Below are 24,176 nucleotides of genomic sequence, written 5' to 3'. Positions count from 1 at the left end.
AATTTTAAATAGTGAAAATATTTTTTTGAAAATGTTCCTTTGCTCAATTTGGTTCAATGCTTCGACTTAGATATTACTGTCCATACAAAATATTAGACAAGAGTTGTTTAAGTTTATCGAGAAAAACATTATAAAATTAAAAAAAAAAATAGTTTAACAAAGATAAACAAAAAGAACAAATTTTAACGAACACCGACATATCTTACAAAAAAAAAAAAAAAAAAAAAAAATTAATGAGTCTATATTGCCTCAACTGGTTTACCCAATGAATTATTATAATTTTTTTTATTTAAAAGTTTTTTTTATAAAGGAATTTAACAAATAAATTAAATAGTTGAAAAATCCAAAATGAAACAAGATATATAATAGTCATACCCCATAACTTCCCAAAACCAAAATAAAAAAGAAAAGACATTTCACCACCCTTTGAACCATGACTTTGCTTCCAGCTTACAAACTATCTTTTGTCACTTCTCTTGCCCATACTTCATTTGTTTGATTCTTCTCTATATTATTAATCAAATACCCAATTCACCGCTTGAAGAATCTCTCAAAACCCACATCTAAACATCCCTCAATTTGTTCTCATTCTCTCTCCCCTGCAATGGAACTTCAAACAGTTCCTTTGACAACCGCCATCGCCATAGGAGGTCCGGCCGTAGCTATAGGTGGCATTTCTTTGTGGTTAGTAAAAGGATTCCTCAATGATCGACGTCACAAGATACCTCCCGGTCTCCTACCTCTGCCTGGTAAACTTATTTCACTTATTATTTTGTGGGTTTATGCATTGAATGTGTTTTCTTAAGATGGGTGATTATTGCAGAGGTACCTGGTTTGCCTTTGCTTGGGAATTTACTGCAGCTGAAAGAGAAGAAACCTCATATGACTTTTACCAAATGGGCTCAAATTTATGGTCCTATCTATTCAATCAGAACTGGTTCTAATACAATGGTGGTTCTCAATTCCAATGAAGTTGCTAAAGAGGTGATCTATCTTTTTCGATTACTTGTCAATTGTTGAAATTTTTACTTTAACTGTTGTGTATATTTGTGGGAAACTTTGGCTAATGAAGGTGTAGCAGCTATATCTTGATTTGCTTTCTGGCATCATTTTGTTTAGGCTATGGTTACAAGGTTTTCATCCATATCAACTAGAAAGTTAAGCAAAGCTTTAACGATGCTCACTTCTGATAAATGCATGGTGGCAACAAGTGATTATGATGAGTTCCATAAGACTGTAAAGAGGCATGTACTCACCAATCTTCTATCCCCAACTGCGCAGGTTTCGACAACACTTATCATCATTATCGTGTTCCTTCTTTTCTTCCACATTCTATAACTTACTTATTTTCTATTGAAATTTCAGAAAAGAATTCGGGGTCATAGAGACATGTTGGTGGAGAACATTGTAAGACTTTTCAGTCCTCATTCTGAGAGGAATCCTTTAGAAGCTGTAGAATTCCGAGAAATATTTGAGTCTGAGCTTTTCGGGTTGTCAATGAAACAAGTGAGATTCTTATTCTGATTATAGTTGTGGTTGTGGAATATGCTCTTTAAGACTTTAGCTAATAATAAGTTTTCTCCCTGTCTTTTGCAGAGTTTGGGCAATGATGTTGAATCAATCTATGTGGAAGAGCTTGAGACAACTCTATCGAGACATGATATATTTAATGTTTTGGTGAGCGATCCAATGGGCGGCGCAATTGATGTAGATTGGCGAGACTTCTTCCCGTATTTGAGCTGGATACCCAACAAAGGTTTTGAAAAAAAGATTGAGCAAATTTGTTTTAGGAGGAATGTAGTAACAAAGGCCTTGATTAGAGAACAGAGTAAACTAATTTCTGCAGGAGAGGTGAGCTTTAACGTAAGAACAAGCAAACAAACAAGCAAAAAAAATGGTTGAAATGACTGTTTCTTTTTTTTTTTGGAACAGGAAAAGACATGTTATCTCGGCTATCTACTGTCGGAAGGAAAAACATTAACAGAGACACAAATGGCTATGTTAATTTGGGAGGTGATCATAGAAGCATCAGATACTACTATGGTTGTGACAGAATGGGCCATGTATGAACTAGCTAAAAACAAAGATAAACAGGTTGGTTTCCTATATGTTATTATTTTGTAAAATTTGAAATTCTTTTTATGGCAATTTCTTGATTTCCTTTACAGAAACGCTTGTATGATGAAATTGAAAGCGTTTGTGGGTCGGAGAAGATATCTGAGGATAAGCTCTGTCGGCTTCCTTACTTGAATGCTATATTTCATGAAACTTTAAGAAGACACAATCCTGTTCCAGTTATTCCTCTACGATATGCTCACGAAAATACACAAATCGGAGGATACTTTGTGCCTGCAGGAAGTGAGGTGCGCATTACTTTCTAACATTTAAGTTGATTCAAAATTAGTTTTATTTTATAAATGCAATTTTTATTTATTCAACTACCCAATTATTCTTAAGCTTAGCTTCATTATAAGGTTTTAGGATTGAGAGGGGTAAATTGGAAAAAAAATGGATGATGCTCTTGGAAACCAATATCCTCTCATCAAATGCTTACTTTGTTATTTATAACTTTTAATAATATTAAAATTCTAAGGATGTTTTTTGGTTAACTCAAATAACACAAATAAATCTGTGTCTACACCAAACAAGTATATTTCAAACTGAACAAAAGTATTTAGGAGAAACATGTACATTTGATCATATTTGTTCATTCTTTTTTGTTTTTATAAATTTGATATGAACTCTATTATGTAGATTGGGATCAACCTTTATGGATGCAACATGGATGAGAAACATTGGGTGAAACCGGAAGAGTGGAACCCGGAGAGGTTTCTTGATGGGAAGTATGATCCAATGGATTTGCACAAAACCATGGCATTTGGAAGCGGAAAAAGGATATGTGCAGGCGCACTTCAAGCGTCACTAATCTCTTGTGTGTCTATTGGTAGGCTTATACAAGAGTTTGAGTGGAGCCTAGGCGAAGGGCAAGCTGAAGATGTAGACATTATTGGCCTCACTAGTCGCAAACTTCATCCAATGCAGGCATTCCTTAAACCTAGGAAGTGATCATGAGAACGATCTAGTTGTTTTTCATTTATGTTTTCGTCGTTGTGTTGAAGAATAAAACATTTTCTGTTTTGTTGTGAGAATGCTTTGAATAAGGCTTATATGTCTTTTTTATTCAGGCAACTAGGTGAATGGTGATCATCTTTCTGAAACATGTAAATTTTGTGCTGCAATAAAATTAGACTTTTATAAGTTTATGTTATGTTTGTAAGATTATGCATATAAAGACTTTATTATAATAATAATAGTGGTAATTGATATTTTATTTTATCTGAATTTTCAAATTACTATGTTCCTCTCATGAATCTTATAAGTTTAGGGGTAAGAAAAATTACCGATATTAAAGGTATATCGAAAATACCTTATCGCAATATATCTTGAAATTATTGGTACTGTATGAGATTTTTAAAATTTTGATAAAATATTGAAATTTTGATAAAATATTGAAATAGTATTTATTATAAGTTAATATATATATATATAATACTTAAAAGGAAATAATTAAATAAATTTAATATTAATTTAGTTAGAAAAATATAATTTTTTTTTTGAATAATATTCAAATATAATTATACTGAATTATTATTCAATATATGCAATCTTTACGTACCAATAAAATTGATTTTTTTTAAGTTAATATATTTTTAGGTATAAAAGTATAATATCAATATCGTACCGTAATTAAGGTATACCGAAATTAAGGTAAGGAAAAATATGATTTTTTTTTATACTAAAATTAATGTATATCAAAATTAAGATATACCAAAATCAAGGTAAGGTAAAAATATACATTTTTTGCATACCGAAATTTTTGATAAGGTATAAGATATAAGGTATGAATAAAACATTAAGGGGGTGCTTGGTTCAAATAAAGGAATGGGAATAGGATTGAGATTGATAGATGTGTGGAATGGGAATGAGTATGATTGATAGAATTGTAGTGTTTGGTTAAGAGTTTTAATCATTCTCATTCTCATTCTCATTCCCATTGATAACGTTTGGATTTATAAGAGAAAAGTTATAAATATAATTTTGTTATTAAAATTATGATTAATTTTAATTTTATTTTATTAAATTAAAAAAATAAAATATTATTATTTTTGTAACGTTTAAAATATATAAAATATTTAAGTGACATAATTTAATAAAATATAAACATCTAATATTTTTTCATATTAATTATATTTTTTCAAAATAAAAATAAAAATACTTATAACAAAAAAATATTGAATGTTTCAATTTTTTACTAATTATAAATAAATAATTATCTATTAAATATAAATAATATAAGAAAAAGTCTTTCAAATATTATATATTTTAAATTAAATATAATATTTTATTTAATAATATATTATAACATGGTATAATTTTTTTAATAATAATTTTTATTAAAATATTTCATATTTAATTTTGTAATATTTGTTATATAAATTGTTATTTTATTTTTAGTTTTATATTTTTATATTTTAATTAATTTATTTTAATTTTATTATTAATATATAATATTTAAAATTAATTATATAAAATTAATTATATTATTATTAGTTATTGTAATTATCACTAAAATTTTATTTTAAATAATTCCTTAATATTATTTAAATAATTGAAATTATTTATTCATAAATAAATAAAAATTTATTATTATGTTAATTATAAAATAACGTATAATATAATTATAAAATATATATGATATTAAAATTATAATTATAATTATGAGAGAGAAAATAGGAGAGTGAAGATAATGGGAAAGAAAATGTATCGCTCCGGAATGAGATTCATTCCTCCCAATATAGAGAGGATTGGATGATTCCTGAGTATCCGAGAATCAAATCAATATCCTGGAATCAAAACCACCAACCAAACATCTCATTTCATTCCCTTTCCCATTCTGAGTACAAAAACCACGTACCAAACATGCCTTAAGGTATACTGTACCCGACCTACCCCTAAACAAGTTATATATATATATATATTTTATATATATATATATATATTATTTTTATTTTTAAGATTTTTATAATTTATTTTAATTGAATTTTTTATTCATTTTAATTTAATTTTTTTAAGTAATAATAATTTTATCAAAAATAACATAATTATTTTTTTTTTATAAATAATAACACTAATTATTATTTAAGAATAATAACATAACATTGTATAAAAAAAATATTATACAACTATAATAGTATTATAAATGAAAATAATATCAGTTATTTAAAATATAGTGTAATGAATTATTTTTATTTGATATTTGAATATATATATATATTATATTTATAAGAATAATTAAATTTAGTTTATTATAATCATTCATTTTTATAACTTATAAACTATTTTAAATATATATATATATATATATATATATAATTATGTTAAATGTATTAGTTATTTTTAAATATCTTATAAATTAAATAATACACACATAAAAGTACAGCATCGTACTATTAATTATTTTAATTAATTATTAAATATATATTCGGAGTATTTTATTTAATAATATTGTTAACATGTATAATAAACATTTTACTTCAATTTCATAAATTAAACAATTAGAAGTTTAGATAATATTTTGTTAACGTTGATGATATTTTTTTTAATGTAAATTTATAGGCGGTATAAATCATAAAAAAAAATAAAGATGTTTATAATAAAACTTTCTAACTAATTAGATGCAACCAAGAATGTCAATAATTTGACCTCAGATATTGTTGACATTAATTCATTTGTGTTACTCTATAACATCAATTAAACAAATATTGTTATTGTTAATGTAACTAACTACCAATACTAGGGGCAGAGCCAAGTACAAGCCGGCCCGGTCGGTAGCCCGGGTAGCCCTAAATATTCTGTATGTATTTATCAATAACGACAGTACATTATCGTCGTTATTGATTATTTTCCTGTCACTAAAGACACACATGACAGTAAACTTAGTTTATTTTGTTTGTTTATTTGATATTATTATAAAACTAGTACGGATAAATTATTTTAATAAAAAATTAGCCCGAATAGATTTCAAATTCTGACTCCGTCCCTGACCAATACCAAACTTATTGTGAATATATATCTTTAAGAACAAAATATTTGCCTCATATTGGAATTTAGAGAAGATAAAAATATTGTATTTAATATTATTCACCATTTACGTAGATTATATTTATTTTATCGACACTAAATTATGTAAATACAAAAATTAAGTATAATAATATTAACATTGTAAACATATAATAAATATGATAATAACAACTAATATATTCAAATCTTACAACTACAATCAAAATCTATATAGCATTCATTGTTTTATTCACAACAAGAAACTGTTTTATTCCATCCAGCGGCGAAAACATAATTTACAAAAGAAAACACATAGATCAATTGTCGCCATCATTTCCTAGATTTAAGGAATGCCCGCATTGGATGAAGTTTGCGACCAGTTAAGCCAAGAATGTCAACATCTGCTGTTTCGCCTTCACTTAAGCTCCATTCAAACTCGTGTACAAGCCTACCAATAGACATGCAAGAAATAAGTATAGCTTGAAGTGCGCCTGCACATATCCTTTTCCCGCTTCCAAATGCCATTGTGTTGTGCAAATCCATTGGATCGTATTTTCCATCGAGAAATCTATCTGGATTCCACTCTTCTGGTTTCACCCATTGTTTTTCATTCATGTTGCATCCATAAAGGTTGATCCCAATCTAGATATATAGAATACAATAATAAAATTGCAAAAAAAGAAAATCATGAAATAGTTAAAAGAATGAACTAATATGATCATTTTACATGTCTTTCCTATTATTGTTTTAAATTTGACAATTTCTTCCTTTTCAATTACTACCAACTCTATTTGATATCTATTTGATATCTATATGACCTTTTTTTATATAAAATAATAATATTTGTAGTAAAAAGTGACTTATTTGGATTATTTATAACCAAAAAAATATTCAATATTCTATAATATTATTGTCTAATGTTATATAAATGAACTAATTTTGAATAATACCTCACTTCCAGCGGGCACAAAGTATCCTCCTATTTGTGTATCTTCGTGAGCATATCGTAAAGGAATAACCGGAACAGGATTGTGTTTTCTTAAAGTTTCGTGAAAGATAGCATTCAAGTAAGGAAGCCGACACAACTTATCCTCGGATATCTTCTCCGATCCACAAACACTTTCAATTTCATCATACAAACGGTTCTGTAAAGGAAAAATCAAGAAATTGCCAAAAAAGGAATTTCATAAATTATAAAACAATAACATATAGTAAACCAACCTGTTTATCTTTGTTTTTAGCTAGTTCATACATAGCCCATTCTGTCACAACCATAGTAGTATCTGATACTTGTATGATCACCTCCCAAATCAACATACAAATTTGTGTCTTTGATAATGTTTTTCCTTCAGACAATAAATAACCAAGGTAACCACCGTTCTTTCCCTGTTTGGACACGAAAAAAAATATTCGGTTAATTAAACCGTTTATTTTGTTTGTTTGTTCGATGGTGATTACTTACATAAACCAATTTACTTTGTTCTCTAATTAGGGCGTTTGTTACTACATTCCTCTCGAAATTAATTTGCCCTATCTTCTTTTCGAAATCTTTATTTGGTATCCATTTCAAATATGGGAAGAATTCTCGCCAATCTACTTCAATCGCGCCAGCCATTGGATTGTTCACCAAAACATTAAATATGTCCTTTCTCCATAGAGTTGTCCCGAGCTCTTCAACATAGATTGATTCATAATCGTTGCCCAAAGCCTGCAAGAAATCGAGAAAATTTCCACAAATTGAAATATATTATATTATGAGATTTTTATTTTAGAGAATAACACTCATTTTATTGATTAATTAAATCACGAAGATCACACCCTAGCTAATAATATAAACCAATAAAGTTTAAAACTAAAACAAAATTTATCATAAATTTAACAAAAATTACTCCAACAACATTCAAAACATTATCAATATTTAAGAAAGAAAAAATCATAATAAACAAATTTGCAAAATTCACATGAAATATAATATTATCTTATGATACTAAAATAATATAAATGTAATTGAGAAAATATTAGATTTTAACTATTGTTGTTACTATTTTGACATGAAATTTGCGCACTAAGTTAAATTAAATATTTTTTTATTTCTAGTTCAATATATTATATATTTATAATTGCAAGTACTATACTATAATCATATATATTACAACTAACTCACTTCTTTCATTGCCAACCCGAAAAGCTCCGACTCAAAGATTTCTCGGAATTCTACGACTTCTAGAGGATTTTCCACCAAATGAGCACCGAAAAGTTTTACAATGTTCTCCAACAACAAGTCTCTATGAACCAGTTGTCGTTTCTGAAACGTCGATAGAGAAGAAATATGATAAAATGTTGAACAAAATAAGCAGCATAGAACGAACAAGATAATGACAAGTGTTTTCGAAATTAACCTGAGCAGTCGAGGATAGAAGATTGGTGATTACATGTCTCTTTACTATCTTGTGGAACTCATTATAATCACTTGTTGCCACCATGCATTTATCAGAAGTGAGGATTGTTAAAGCTTTGCTTAGCTTTCTAGTTGAGATGGATGAAAACCTTGTAACCATAGCCTGAAAAGTTTTGGAAAAAAAACAAATCCAATGTTAATTGTTAGTCAAATAAGTGATGATATATTAAATTAAGGGATCAATTGATATTTTTTACATTAGTTACAAGTTAATTCAGTTTAATTTTACATTGAATCATTTCAAAATGTGCATTATTATAGTCTTTCACATTCTCTACTGAGTTGTAATATTTTCTATAAATATGATTTTTTTTTAATGATGGAAGTTATCATGATTTCTCAATTTAAAACGTTTTAAATGAGAATAGAATTCGAAACTTTTGGTCCATTTTTACCATGTTTAAATCATTAATTTAGTTAAAAATGTCTAATCAAGAATGATTGACAAAGAATTAGAACCCCACATACAAGATTGATAAATATATTATTACCTCTTTGGCAACTTCATTGGAATTGAGAACCACCATTTTCTTAAAGCCAGTTCTTATAGAATAGATAGGACCATAAGTTTGTGCCCATTTAGTAAAAGTCATATGAGGCTTCTTCTCCTTTAGCTGCAACAGATTTCCAACCAAAGGCAGACCAGGTACCTCTGCAATTCGAGTTTTTTTTTTCTTCATATTCCTAATAACATTTATTCGTTCAAACTATTGTTGCAACAAACAAAATAAGTTTACCGGGCAATGGTAAGAGACCGAGTGGTATCTTGCGATTCCGACCATTGAGGAACAAAGAAAGAAAACCAAAAAAGATGGCCACAACGCTCCAGAAGGGAAATGTTTGAAGTTCCATGATCATAGGAGATCGAAAGAGAGAATTGGTGGAAGTTTAGATGTGGGTTTGAAGAGACTTTGCAAACAAATTAGAAACTATGAAAAAGTTGGTCAAGTTTAATAATATTAGATTTGTTTATGAAATTGATTCCAAAAACCTTTTCAATGGATCCGATGAACCTAGCTCCTCGTCGTTTCCAATGGCATGTATTCATGACTTTATTATAAACACTTAATTGCGGCGGATATCCATTTAATTTATTATAATTAGTTAATTAAAATAAAATTATTTTGAATTAAAAAAAAAAACTCATCTTCTTTTGTCTAATCTTCTAATATATGTGGTAGTGTTGTTTTATTTAGTGGCTTAATTGCATGTTAATTTGTCTTATTGGAGGACTTGATTCCTCCCAAAGGACACCATATACCCTCCATTATTATCATTTCCTTTCCTTAATTACATTCATAAGTCCATGTATATAACCCTTAATTCTTATATAAAATATCAGATTGAAGTGAAAATTCATTTAGGGATTAGATGTGTTAGCACTTAGATAGCTTCATGTTAACCAAATGTCAAATGGTTTTGCTAGTCAAATCATATATAATAAGAAGTAATATTTAGAAATCTTGTATATATGATTCTATGTATTTGGAAAAGAAAATGACGTGCGTAATTTAATTTGTTGAAAAAATAAAATAATTTATTTCTTTTTACTCTTTTCTTGTATATTTTTCCAACCTAATAATTTTGCTCTCCTTTTTATTTTAGTATTAGTCTTTGTTATTGTTCTATTGAGATTAATGAGGTGATCATGTAGTATTCCATGAATTTTATAAGAAAATAAATAGATTAATGAGATTTTATTGAAATGGTTCTAATAATTTTTTAAAAAAAAATAATAATCAATTTGTTCAAATTGCTATAAAAAAAGAAAATTTATAACAATTTTTTACAATATTCAAAAGAATAGTTTATAAAAGTACGAGAGAAAGAAAAATAAATATTCACCAGCCACCGCGAGCAACTGGACCCCAAGTGCGGAACCCTAGCCCAGGCGCAGAAGCCTATCGCTGAACGCAGGGATCGCCCAGCGCACGTCCGCGATTTGATGAACGCCCAAAGATTCTTCTTTCTAGACAAGGCGTCCTCGCATCAACTTATTTGAAAACATTGAAAAATGTGATCTCCTAGAAGACTCAACCAAATGAGTTATTCAAAAATAGAAATGTCCCCATGACACATGAATCATTTCCCATCCTTATGTCTTATGTGGCATGTCACATTGATTTTGCCGGGCAAATTGTGACCGAGAAGTGAAATGACATTAATGGTTTTCGGTCGAAATTGGAGAAAGATGTGGTAGACGTCCCGATACTTGAACCTCTATATAAGCTTCCCAACACCATTCCACGCCAAAATAAAAAACTCCGGATAGCGAGAATATTCAAATAGAAAATCCATCAAGGCCACCTTCAAAGGTCCAAACTTTTGTAATTTTTCAAAAGAAGATGTTGAAAGACTATTCTAATGCACCAAAAGCTTCATTAAGTTTGTTGAAGGTGCTTTATATAAGACAATGACTAGCTATACAAATTTTGAATGAACTAAGAGTAAGGAATTGTAAATTTATAATCATCAGTAATACAAGCTACGAGCAAAACTTAAATTTTATACACATAAGTTCTTGAATTCTTGGATATTGCATTATTGTTCAAAAAACATAATTTGAATTTAAAATTTAAAAAAAAAATGGATTATTTTTCTTGAACTTTAGTTCAAACATTTCAACCCAATATCATCCCAATAGTTTCTAAATGTTATATAGAGCAATTTTAAACAAATCACAATCGATTTGGTGAAATATTACCCGATTTCAAGATATTAGTTAAAAATCTCGGTTTTCAAATTGATACTTAGCTTAGGAATAGTTTTCTACAGACTCAGAATTCAATTTAGTTTAAGAAATCCAGAAATCGGTTCAAGATATTAGTTAAATATGTTTTGTGACTGCATATTGGTTCTAACATATATAAAGAAGGTTTTCTACAGACTCAGAATTCAATTTAGTTTAAGAAATCCAGAAACCGGCTTTAAAAAATTCCCAAAATATATAAAATCTTTTTAAATAATTTTAAAAAAACACAAAAAATAAATTTACTTAAGCCTATTTGGTCATTTTTATTAATTTTTACATGGCATTTGTACATACAAATTGCATATAAAAAATCTCAAAAATTAAAAATTAACTATCTTATGCTCAAAAATGAAAAATCTGTGATTATTTGGGAAAACTAACTTTTTGTTGATATATTTTTCAAGTTTAAGCTTGATCAATTATGTTTTAAATTATCGAATTTTAATAGTTTAAGTGATTAAAATTTGAATAAATCTTTATAATAAAAGTGTTACAATATTTTTAAAATTGGTCAAAATTTTTATTGAAGAAACCGTCACTCTGACCAGTGTGGAGAAGAAAGTCAATTATGTAAATGTAACCCAGCCTCAAATCACAAAACAAAATCTCAAAATTGAGTTTTAATACACAAAATATTTTTCAAAATTTCCGAGCAAAAGGTGGCGACTCTATAAAACAAAAACTAGCCAAAATTAATCTCGCGACATATAAATAAAATATATGTCATTTCATTTGAAAAAACTAAACTCCATTGTAATGTAATTTTTATATGAGTTCATTTTTTGTATCAACATATTTTATTTTACGCTAACAACGTGAATGTGTCTGATTAATTTTTATTTTAGACATAGAAAATAATTAAATTTAACCCTATTTATTTAATGTCTTTTATTTTAAGCTAATAACTTGAATGTCACTTTCTAATTTTAGAAAAAAAAAAAATATCAAATATAATTACTGTATGTTTTTTACTACATATGTGGTCATCACTCTCTAGTTTAATTTTTTTGTAATATATAAAATAACTCGGCTAAATTTGCATTTCGCCTTATTTGAATTCAAACTCTAGTATCGATGCTTTTATGTGAAAATTTTAATCATTAGACTAATCATAATTTGCTATTGTTAAATTTTATTTATAATTTTTTTTGGTTAAATATACATTTTATAATAAGTTGTTGACCCACATATTAATATGTATATTGACTTAATTATAACCCTCCCTAATTTGCAAATATGCAATTCGAACCCTAATATTGAGTGTGAAACATAATTTTTTTGTTTAAATATAAAAATAAATTTGAAAAAATTTATTGCACGTTTTATCAACTAATACTAAAACAAACCAACTTATTCTTTGGGTTAACCATTTGATATGAGTTTTTATTATTTTTTGTATCGATCTTTTGTAAATTTATATGTATTTATTTTTTGGATAATATATATATATATATATATATATATATATTATGATTTATTATTTAATTAATAAATAATTAAAAATGTCAAGTTATTGAATTTAAAATATTAAAGTTTATAAATAATTTAATTGATTAGAATAAACATATAAATGTTTATATCAAGAAGATATATATATATATATATATATATATATATATATATATATATATATATATATATATATATATATATATATATATATATATTTAAATCAGTTAATAATTACAGAGAGAAAAATACTATTGTCAAATTTTATTTATTTTAGTTTTATTTAATAAATTATAGTGATATATAATATTATAATATTAAATTTTGAGAACATAATAATATGTTTATAGATTAATTAATTAACTATATCCTTTATAAGTTTAGCTTTTAAATTTTAATTTTCTTTAGGTAACCCTCATAAGGATAGTGACCTCATAAGGTGAATTTATATTAGGCTTTGGTAGCCACCCAATATATATATATATAAATTTTTTTCTTAAAGTAAAAAATTAATATCTCTTATTTTCTTTTCATTATTTATTAATTATTTTTCTAATTCTTTAGAAGGTGAACATTAATCCCCTGCCTTCTTTCATAATTTTCTTTCTTATTTATCTTTCTTAATTTTTATATTCGTTGAAATAGATTTTATCTCATAAATTTTACAATAGTCAATTTAATTATGTACTACAAAAATTTTCGTACGATACACACGGATAAGGATAAAAATAAAATAAATTAAAAAAAATATAATAATATTTATTCTATTTTTAAAATTTTTAAAATAAAAAATATAACGCCCTCATTCCACATTTTATTCAATTCGATAAAACAACTTATTTTCTCACATGTTTCATCACATATTTTTTTCGAATGAATCTCTCATTTCGTGACTTTACACTTTCACTTTGTCAATCAAATATTTGATTCATACTTTTTAATAATTGACCTCACACTTTGGTCAATTAAATATTTGATTCATATTTCTTTAACCACTTTCAAATGATACCGGTCTATTATCCTTCGACAAACCACATCTCAATCACATTTGGTTAAATATTGTACTTGTTTTGTTAGGTTGCAAGTTCGAAACCTGCAAATAATATTTTTAATTTATTTTTAACTGTTTTAAATTTATGTGCGGGTCAACCCACAATTCGACCCAAACATCCATTTACTCTCACATAAATATCCAAATTAACCACAACTCTCGAACCGACAATCCAGACACTTTAAAAATTAAGCATCATTATATTCATATAGATTAGTTAGTTAAAAATTTAAACTTTTATTGTAAAATATTTCGCGTTCATCAAATTTGGTGTTGAATCTTAAATATAAAGTTTTGTTAGCCTAGTTGGTTAAAGAGTTGTACTTGTTTTGTTAGGTTGCAAGTTTGAAACTTACAAATAACATTTTTAAATTTATTTTTAACCGTTTTAAATTTATGGGCGGGTCAACCCACAATCCGACCCAAGTATCCATTTACTCTCACATAAATATCCAAATTAACCACAGCTCTCGACCTGACAATCCGGACACTTTAAAAATTAAGCATCATTATATATATATATATAAATAAGATGTTACTCTTTTATCTATGTTTAAATGAATGTTACAATTTACTATGTTATCATCACTTGAATATATTTTTGATTTTCATCTTTATATTCTAGCTGTTGGATAAAATATTTACTTGTTTTTTTCTTATATTTTTTCATCCTTATGCTCTAATTATTCGATAAAATGCTTACTTAATTTAAGTAGTTAATTTATTTTAGATCAAATATAAACATAATTTGAGAATATTCAATTATTTTCCTAAATAACATTTTATAATAAATAGTGTATAAGTATCACAAAAAAAATTTAAATATCAATATACTACAAAGAAATGGAAAATATTAATATCTTCATATTTTTAAAAGAGATTGTGAAACTAATGAAAATCATGACGGTCTCTACAATTTAAAATTAATCTAGTAAAAGTTTTTCACTTTTCTTAATAACGAACATTGTTTATCATCTACAAAGAAAATATATATTTGAATATAATATTAACATACGAGATAAGATAAGACATTCATATTAGAATATCTCCCGATACAAAATTTGGAAGTTAAAGTCGCGGATTTAATAAAAGTTGGTTCAATCAATTTATGGTAAGTTGATTAAATTAATATTATTTGCTTCTATCGCTAATATTGAAGAAGTAGTTTCTGCAATGAAGAATCTCATGAAGATCTAACTTTGCAATAAAATAAGGGATGATTTTGTCGATTATTTGACCATCTATATTAAACTATATATTTAGTTATGAATATAGATGTACGTAGATTTTATAATATATAAGTTTATGTTTAAAAATCTTGTAAAACTAAATTTATTTAAAATTATAATATATCTACTCTTTTTAATATATATAATTTATTACATTTAAATTCTCCAACTCTAATTTTTAAATTCCTATTATCCCCCATGCTAAGATTACTCTAACATGGACTTGAAAAGGTAACTTTCACAATTATTTTTTTAACTCATCTTGATAGTCATGTTCTCCATTTCAATTCAAGTAAAATTAAACTTTAGAATTTTAACTTAGGCAAGACTAAAATGGATTTGAACCCTACATTCAATGGGAACATATGATAATGGATATGATAATATATAACATTTAATTGAAAAAAAAAACTTTGCTAACCCATGTCAAGGAAGAAGATGATGTCACAGATCCAAAGGATGCATATTCATAGAACCTATGCAATTTTTATTGTTTTAATTCTTTTTAACACTTTTTAAAATAATATAGATTATATAATATTTTAATTTAAAAATTAACATAAAATTTAAAAATTAACAAAAATGACTTAACTTAATTATTTTTATTTTATTTTTTTAAACAGAAATGAGATTTTGATCTCTTAAGCCAACTATTACCACTTAACTACTTTGTTGGGTTTTAGTTTATAAATTTAGTGACTATAATTCAATAGTTAAAAAAATCCTTTTTTTTTTACATTGTCCACTGCATAATAATACTTGATCTTCAATTCTAAATAAAATAAAACCGGCATAGATTGGTTAAATTTAGAATCGAGAAACGTATCATTGAAGCTTAAATCAGACAAGACAAGTTTTCGAAAGATCAATCAGAAGAAGACCGGTCCGACGTTAACGGGCAACCACTTGTTTGCCGGCCAATGAACAGATTTGAGAATCAAATTATGTTCAGCCGATTTTCATGGAGTCCTTCTCCTCATCATGTTCTTATTTGAAAATAACATAAGTCTTGCCAGCTATAGAGGGATGGAAAATGTTTTTGTTTTATTTTATATCATTTTTTTTGTTTGGACTAGTTTGATTTTAACATATAATGAGTTGCTATAATTGTTTTAGCATCGTCAAAAAATATAATATAAAACATTCATAAATTGGATAATATGTATAACATTGAGGAAGTGTTTTTTTGTAGGTTTTATCAGGTTTTTTACCTAAAAAATCCTGTTTGATAAATTAAAAAAAAACTAATTTTTGGGGTTAATATACCAAAACACCATTAAATTAATAATAAATAATGAAATAAATGATAATTTTAATATTTTAATAGATAAAAATAGTTATTAAATGGATGAAGTGATTGTTAGGTTTATTTGTTTTAGTAAAAATTATTTAAAAAAAAAACAAAAAACCCAATGATCAAACAATATAGGTTTTTCTTAAAAAAAAATTCAACCATAGTCAAATATTATTTCATTATCTCTCAATAATTACATTACTTAGTCTATTAACTAAACTAGAATTTAGCCCGTGCATTTGCACGATTAATAATATAAAAAACCGTGAAAAAAATTACGGATAACATTTTTAATTTTATTTTTAACCGTTTTAAGTTTATGGGTGGATCAACCCACAATCCGACCCAAGTATCCATTTACTCAACATAATTATATATACATATATTAGTTAGTTAAAAAATTGATTTTATATTAATGTTAAAACGTCCCGCGTTCATAAAATTTGGTGTTGAATTTAAAATATAAAATCTTAGTAGCCTAGTTGATAAAGGTTGTACTTGTTTTTGTTAGGTTGCAAATTCGAAACAAACCTCTAGAATTTTTTATTTTATTTTTAACCGTTTTAAATTTAAGGCCGGTCAACCCACAATCCGACCCAAGTATTCAAATTAACCACAACTCTCGACCCGGCAATCCGGACACTTTAAAAATTAAACATCATTATATATTTAGATTAGTTAGTTAAAAAGTTGAACTTATATTAATGTCAAAACGTCCCGCGTTTATCAAATTTAGTGTTGAATTTAAAATATAAAGTCTTTGTAGCCTAGTTGGTTAAAGAGATGTACTTGTTTTGTTAGGTTGCAAGTTCGAAACATACCTCTAGCATTTTTAATTTTATTTTTAACCGTTTTAAACTTAAAGGCGGGTCAACTCGGCAATCCGGACACTTTAAAAATTAAGCATCATTATATATATATATAGATTAGTTAGTTAAAAAGTTAAACTTAGATTAATATTAAAACGTCCCACGTTTATCAAATTTGGTGTTGAATTTAAAATATAAATTCTTTGTAGCCTAGTTGGTTAAAGAGTTGTACTTGTTTTGTTAGGTTGCCAGTTCGAAACAAACATTTAGCATTTTTAATTTTATTTTCAACCGTTTTAAATTTAAAGGAAGGTCAACCCACAATCCGACCCAAGTATCCAAATTAACCACAGCTCTCGACCCCGAACTTATATTAATATTAAAACGTCCCGAGTTTATCAAATTTGGTGTTGAATTTAAAATATAAAGTCTTTGTAGCCTAGTTGGTTAAAGAGTTGTATTTGGTTTGTTAGGTTGCAAGTTCGAAACATACCTCTAGCATTTTTAATTTTATTTTTAACCGTTTTAAATTTAAAGGTTGGTCAACCCGGCAATCCGGACACTTTAAAAATTAAGCATCATTATATATATATAGATTAGTTAGTTAAAAAGTTGAACTTATATTAATATTATAACGTCCCGCGTTTATTAAATTTGGTGTTGAATTTAAAATATATAGTCTTTATTCTCTAGTTGGTTAAGAAGTTTTACTTGTTTTTGTTAGGTTACAAGTTCGAAACTTACCTCTAGCATTTTTAATTTTATTTTTAACCGTTTTAAATTTAAAGGTGGGTCAACTCACAATCCGACCCAAGTATCCAAATTAACCACAGCTCTCGACCCGGAATTTATATTAAAATTAAAACGTCCCACGTTCATCAAATTTGGTGTTGAATTTAAAATATAAAGTCTTTGTAGCCTAGTTGGTTAAAGAGTTGTACGTGTTTTGTAAGGTTGCAAGTTCGAAACATACCTCTAGCATTTTTAATTTTATTTTTAACCGTTTTAAATTTAAAGACGGGTCAACCCGGCAATCCGGACATTTTAAAAATTAAGCATCATTATATATATATATATAGATTAGTTAGTTAAAAAGTTGAACTTATATTAATATTAAAACGTCCCGCATTTATTAAATTTGGTGTTGAATTTAAAATATATAGTATTTGTTCCCTAGTTGGTTAAGGAGTTGTACTTGTTTTGTTAAGTTGCAAGTTCGAAACATACCTCTAGCATTCTTAATTTTATTTTTAACCGTTTTAAATTTAAAAGCGGGTCAACCCACAATCCGACCCAAGTATCCAAATTAACCACATCTCTCGACCCGGAACTTATATTAATATTAAAACGTCCTGCGTTTATCAAATTTGGTGTTGAATTTAAAATATAAAGTTTTTGTAGCCTAGTTGGTTAAAGAGTTGTATTTGTTTTGTTAGGTTGCAAGTTCGAAACATACCTCTAGCATTTTTAATTTTATTTTTAACCGTTTTAAATTTAAAGGACGGTCAACCCGGCAATCCGGACACTTTAAAAATTAAGCATCATTATATATATATAGATTAGTTAGTTAAAAAGTTGAACTTATATTAATAATAAAAACGTTCCGCGTTTATCAAATTTGGTGTTAAATTTAAAATATATAGTCTTTGTTCCCGAGTTGGTTAAGGAGTTGTACTTGTTTTGTTAGGTTGCAAGTTTGAAACATACCTCTAGCATTTTTAATTTTATTTTTAACCGTTTTAAATTTAAAGGCGGGTCAACCCACAATCCGATCCAAGTATCCAAATTAACCATAGCTCTCGATCCGGCAATCCGGACACTTTAAAAATTAAGCATCATTATATATATATATATATATATATATTAGTTAGATAAAAAGTTGAACTTTTATTGTTAAAATGTCTCGCGTTCATCAAATTTGGTGTTGAATTTATAATTTAAAGTCTTTGTAGCCTAGTTGGTTAAAGAGTTGTACTTGTTTTTGTTAGGTTGTAAGTTCGAAACATATCTCTAGCATTTTTAATTTTATTTTTAACCGTTTTAAATTTAAAGGCGGGTAAACCCACAATTCGACCCAAGTATCCAAATTAACCACAGCTCTCACCCGGCAATCCGGACACTTTAAAAATTAAGCATCATTATATATATAGATTAATAAGTTAAAAAGTTGAACTTATATTAATGTTAAAACTTCCCGCGTTTATCAAATTTGGTGTTGAATTAAAAATATAAAGTATTTGTAGCCTAGTTGGTTAAAGAGTTGTACTTGTTTTATTAGGTTGCAAGTTTGAAACATACCTCTAGCATTTTTAATTTTATTTTTAACCGTTTTAAATTTAAAGGCGGGTCAACCCACAATCCGACCCAAGTATCCAAATTAACCACAGCTCTCGATTCGGCAATCCGGACACTTTAAAAATAAAGCATCATTATATATATATATATATAGATTAGTTAGTTAAAAATTTGAACTTTTATTGTTAAAATGTCTCGCGTTCATCAAATTTGGTGTTGAATTTATAATTTAAAGTCTTTATAGCTTAATTGGTTAAAAAGTTGTACTTGTTTTGTTAGGTTGTAAGTTCGAAACATACCTCTAGCATTTTTAATTTTATTTTTAACCGTTTTAAATTTAAAGGCGGGTCAACCCACAATTCGACCCAAGTATCCAAATTAACCAAAGCTCTCACCCGGCAATCCGGACACTTTAAAAATTAAGCATCATTATATATATATAGATTAATAAGTTAGAAAGTTGAACTTATATTAATGTTAAAACCTCCCGCGTTTATCAAATTTGGTGTTGAATTTAAAATATAAAGTATTTGTAGTCTAGTTGGTTAAAGAGTTGTACTTGTTTTGTTAGGTTGCAAGTTCGAAACATACCTCTAACATTTATAATTTTATTTTTAACCGTTTTAAATTTAAAGGTGGGTCAACCCACAATCCGACCCAAGTATCCAAATTAACCACAACTCTCGACCCGGCAATCCGGACACTTTAAAAATTAAGCATCATTATATATATATATATAGATACTAAAATACATTTTTTTAAATAAATTATCTTATCGTTATATATTAATATAATTTAAATATTTTTAACAAAAATAATATATATAGAAATGATTGGGGCAAAAAATTTGAGGGAGTAAATGAGGGAGGGAATGATGTGCCGCAATTTGATTAGCCAAAAAAAATAACAAAATTTTTCTATTTTTTCTCTGTCCTCACTTTTTATCCCTAGTGATATAGTGACACATTATTCCCTCTTCAAATTCCCTTCTCAAATTCCCTTCCTTATCACTTCTTTTATATATATATATTCTTCAAAATTAACATTGCTGAATATTTATTAAACATAATGTTATTTTCTTTCTTTATATAGAAAAATAAACTGGTCAAAAAATAAATTTACCCCTTTAATGTCCTTTTTAGTATCGGAAGGTGTCTTGTTTTTTTTATCACTCAAATTCGATTCGACATCTTATATAACCGGATCGGTAGTCTGTTGGTGGGTCGTTTGTTGCTCATACCCTCCGATTGTGTTGATGATCATTTTTTAAGTCTGTTAGTATGTGTCTGTCCCCTTCTTAGCAACAAAAGAGATGAAATAATCAGATTTAGAGTTATTTTTCATTTTTTCAATAAATAGTTAATCGGTTTAATATTTCATATGGAAAACCTCTTATGGATATCTTCCATGATTTATATAGATTTCTCATTATTTCGTAGATGGTCCATTTTCATTTGGCATGACATTTCCGGGCGTTGTTTATCAACCATCGGCTAAGGATAATTTTAAATATCGCTCAAAATCTTTGGTAATAATTTTTATGATACCGTTTCATTGGTTCGTTTGATTTGCTCTACTTCAATCGTCCTCGTTCAAGAGCTCAAATAAATTCATTTTTTAAGGAATTCTTAACCAATCGCATGATTTAGATCTTTTCTCCTATAAGTTTTGTTTTTGTAAATTGTCTATGCAATTTGATAGCTAAATTATCCATTATTGATTTTGATTTGATTTTATAACGCTATCTTCTTATTATTTATTAATTAATTTTTCATACTTATCTTCATTAGAATTAATTAAATATAAAAAAAATATAATAATAATAATATATATATATATAATCAGTCTTAAAAAGTATTAATATTTTAGACCGCGTGAAGATAGTAGACCCACTCTCTAAATTTATGACATGATCCGGCCGGCCGGCCGGAGCCAATAGCAACACATTTATGATTTTCTCATCATTATAGCTCACGCTCGCACTAAACATAAACTATTTTGAAATTTATTCATAAATTATTTTATTTTTTTTTAGCTTATTTGATGTTCACCTATACAAATTATGTTGTTTATTGTGTATGATAAATTTATTTTTTAAATAATATTATATTTTTAATCTAAAGATTATTGGTTAGGTCACACAATCACAATTACTCTTTTTTTTTTTTATCAAAATTTATTCTCTAAAAGAATATGTAAATACGACGAGTATGCGAAATTTCTTAAGTTGTTTATTATGATTTAATTTTTAAATGATATCAAAGTATAAAATAAAACTGTATTTAAATGAATTTTTAAATTTAATTATATCAGTAATCTACAGATAATTGGCTACACACAAATAAAATCAAAATTTATTCCGTAAAGGAGGATGTGAGGACGAGTTATTTGTATGTGTGCATATTTGATATTTTTTGGTTTTCTAATCATACAAAGGGAGAGCAAATAAAATAAAAATGTTGTATTTGAAAAATAAAATCTTATTTTTCAAAATTTGTGTAAAGGTAATATGATTTCACATTGCCATAACTTATGGCTCTCCTTAAATTTGAAATTATTTTATTTAGAATCAAATCTAAGATATTATTTGTTTGACAAGATTATTGAAACTTTAGTTATCTTTATACGATTTATTATATTAAAAATATTTATATACGTTCATTCTAATATAAAAGTATATTTGTAATTTTTGACAAGATGATTGAAACTTTAGTTATCTTTATTCGATTTATTATATTAAAAATATTTATATAAGTTCATTCTAATATAAAAGTATATTTGTAATTTTTTCGTTAAACTTTGATTCAATTCTCTATTATTTTTAAAAAATAAATGATGTCTTAATTTGTTTCATTTAGTATTAAATACTCGGTCACTAACTTTAAAAATTAACAATATTAATTAAATATATTTTTAATTCATTTTAATATATTTTAAATAATTTTTTATTCAATATTTAATTTAATAATATATTTAAAAAAATTAATATAAACCATTTTCTGTTAAACAATAATATTATAAATTAAAATAATAAATATTTAAAAATATTTAAAATATATTAGATTATAGTGCTAAATAAATTAATTGTTTATTACGCATTTATTATATTTGATGAATTTATTTTTATTTTTATTTTTTGAAAAAGATTATTGTATATTAAAATTGATAAATAAAATTTAAGAACACAACGACAAAGAATGACATAAAAAGAAAAGAAATAAAATAATAAAAAAACGCTACTCAATAGATTATCGAGCTCTTAAGTTCTCGAGAATAAAGATTAACTCCCCGATTGATTATATTGGCTTTCCGAAACGAATCTCAAATAATATCATAATATTAATATTATGAAGGATACGAATCGAACGATTACGATCATTAAAAGTTCGACGATTTCTCTCCAACCAGATAGCCTACCAAAATATAATTAGGATGGTTACCCAAATATGTAGGTATGTCATATCTGTAGGATGAATCCAAACTTCATAGCAACTACTCAATGACTAGGGTATCAACAAACGAATTTCTGTAATACCCCACAAAAGACTATATATTAGTCACACCATAACAATATAAAAGTAAATGAGTTGTCAATTCAACATACCCGTGACACATACGACAATGACTAGCCATAATATAACAATTTTTCATGCACACATCATCCATAAGAATTCTACCGTAAATAACGCTTCATCCAAAGAACGAGATATCAGATGGAATCTTTGACTCCCAAAATTTCTCCCAACAAAATTTTTATGAAATTAACTTAGCGAACAACTTATAGCATTAATGCGCCACATGGAAACTATTCATATATTGTCAATGTATAATGTTTTGTTTAAACGGGGACACTTGCTTGCGTTCTACCAAAATTAAAACTCTACTATGAGACGATTCTCTTTAATGTTTAATTTCCTTCTATATCTAATTTGGTTAACGAAACTGTAAACATGAAAATTTGACTTACCCTATTTTCAAATAATATTATTATTTTTAATAATATTAAAATAATATTTTGAATTTTTATACTCAAAATAACTTGAAGAATGAATTAAATCTTAATTAAGAGTTAATTATTGTGATAATTAAACTCTAATTAAAAAAATTATTCAAAATTTTCGAAATAATTTGAGAATAAAATATTGTATTTATCATACCTAAATTAGACCAAAGAAGAGGTTAAAAATATGTAATTATGATTTAATCATAAACTTAAATCAATTAAATAAAATACTCCAAAATAAATAAATTATGATCATAATTTTTATTATGATTCCAGAAATATTTTTTGTGAAATTTTTGGTAAGGAAATAATTTAAAAAAAATTAAAAATCAATTTTAATAAACCTTTTAAATAAAAATAAAAAATGATAATCTAGATATTATTTTTAATCTTTTCAGCAGGATTCTGAACCATCAGATGAGCGCCTAGGTTTCATCCAACAACCCATACGCTCCCACGCAGTCCGCTACAACGGATCAAGCGCTCACCTGCCACACCCGATCAACTAACGGGATAAGCTAACTCTATTAGCCCAGCCGTTAACGGACCGAACGGAACGCTAACGACGCCATGAAACGACGTCGTTTTAGGATCGTCTTCTTTGCGGCTGCAGGACGCTCACCGGAAACGCGACTCACCGGCGACAATACTTCCAGAAAGGACAACTCACTCCACAGTCATCATTATCCAATTATTTTTCTTCCTACGCGTTCGTA

General features: G+C 26.7%; 2 protein-coding genes across 2 annotated transcripts; one reads left to right on the top strand and one right to left on the bottom strand.

Annotated features, from left to right (window-relative positions):
* Window positions 1-499: 499 nt before the first annotated feature.
* On the top strand, window positions 500-3,253 carry LOC124930588 (ent-kaurene oxidase-like; the record flags this gene model as incomplete). Its single annotated transcript, XM_047470921.1, has 8 exons — window positions 500-749; window positions 824-984; window positions 1,120-1,281; window positions 1,366-1,506; window positions 1,597-1,851; window positions 1,933-2,094; window positions 2,169-2,363; window positions 2,755-3,253. Coding segments are annotated over 8 exons (1,638 nt in total), but the record flags the coding sequence as incomplete, so codon positions are not given.
* A 3,197-nt stretch (window positions 3,254-6,450) lies between these two features.
* LOC124930587 (ent-kaurene oxidase-like) lies at window positions 6,451-9,430 on the bottom strand. The gene is made up of 8 exons (XM_047470920.1): window positions 9,316-9,430; window positions 9,070-9,230; window positions 8,520-8,681; window positions 8,285-8,425; window positions 7,583-7,828; window positions 7,342-7,506; window positions 7,071-7,265; window positions 6,451-6,762 (listed from the first exon to the last, which is right to left on the bottom strand). The coding sequence occupies exons 1-8, from the start codon at window positions 9,428-9,430 to the stop codon at window positions 6,451-6,453; spliced, it is 1,497 nt and encodes a 498-aa protein (XP_047326876.1).
* Window positions 9,431-24,176: the final 14,746 nt, after the last annotated feature.

Source organism: Impatiens glandulifera, chromosome 3 (assembly GCF_907164915.1).
Source record: "Impatiens glandulifera chromosome 3, dImpGla2.1, whole genome shotgun sequence".
NCBI lineage: Eukaryota > Viridiplantae > Streptophyta > Magnoliopsida > Ericales > Balsaminaceae > Impatiens > Impatiens glandulifera.
This window is presented reverse-complemented; position numbering and strand designations above follow the sequence as displayed.

What these genes read in the sequence shown, in the direction of transcription:
- LOC124930587 (XM_047470920.1), bottom strand. Translation starts at nt 9,430, where the DNA reads ATGGAACTTCAAACATTTCCCTTCTGGAGCGTTGTGGCCATCTTTTTT. An exon ending in CCAATGAAGTTGCCAAAGAG is followed by an intron (nt 8,682 to 9,069) that starts GTAATAATATAT and finishes AAAACTTTTCAG; the next exon opens with GCTATGGTTACAAGGTTTTC. An exon ending in TTGTGCCCGCTGGAAGTGAG is followed by an intron (nt 6,763 to 7,070) that starts GTATTATTCAAA and finishes CTATATATCTAG; the next exon opens with ATTGGGATCAACCTTTATGG.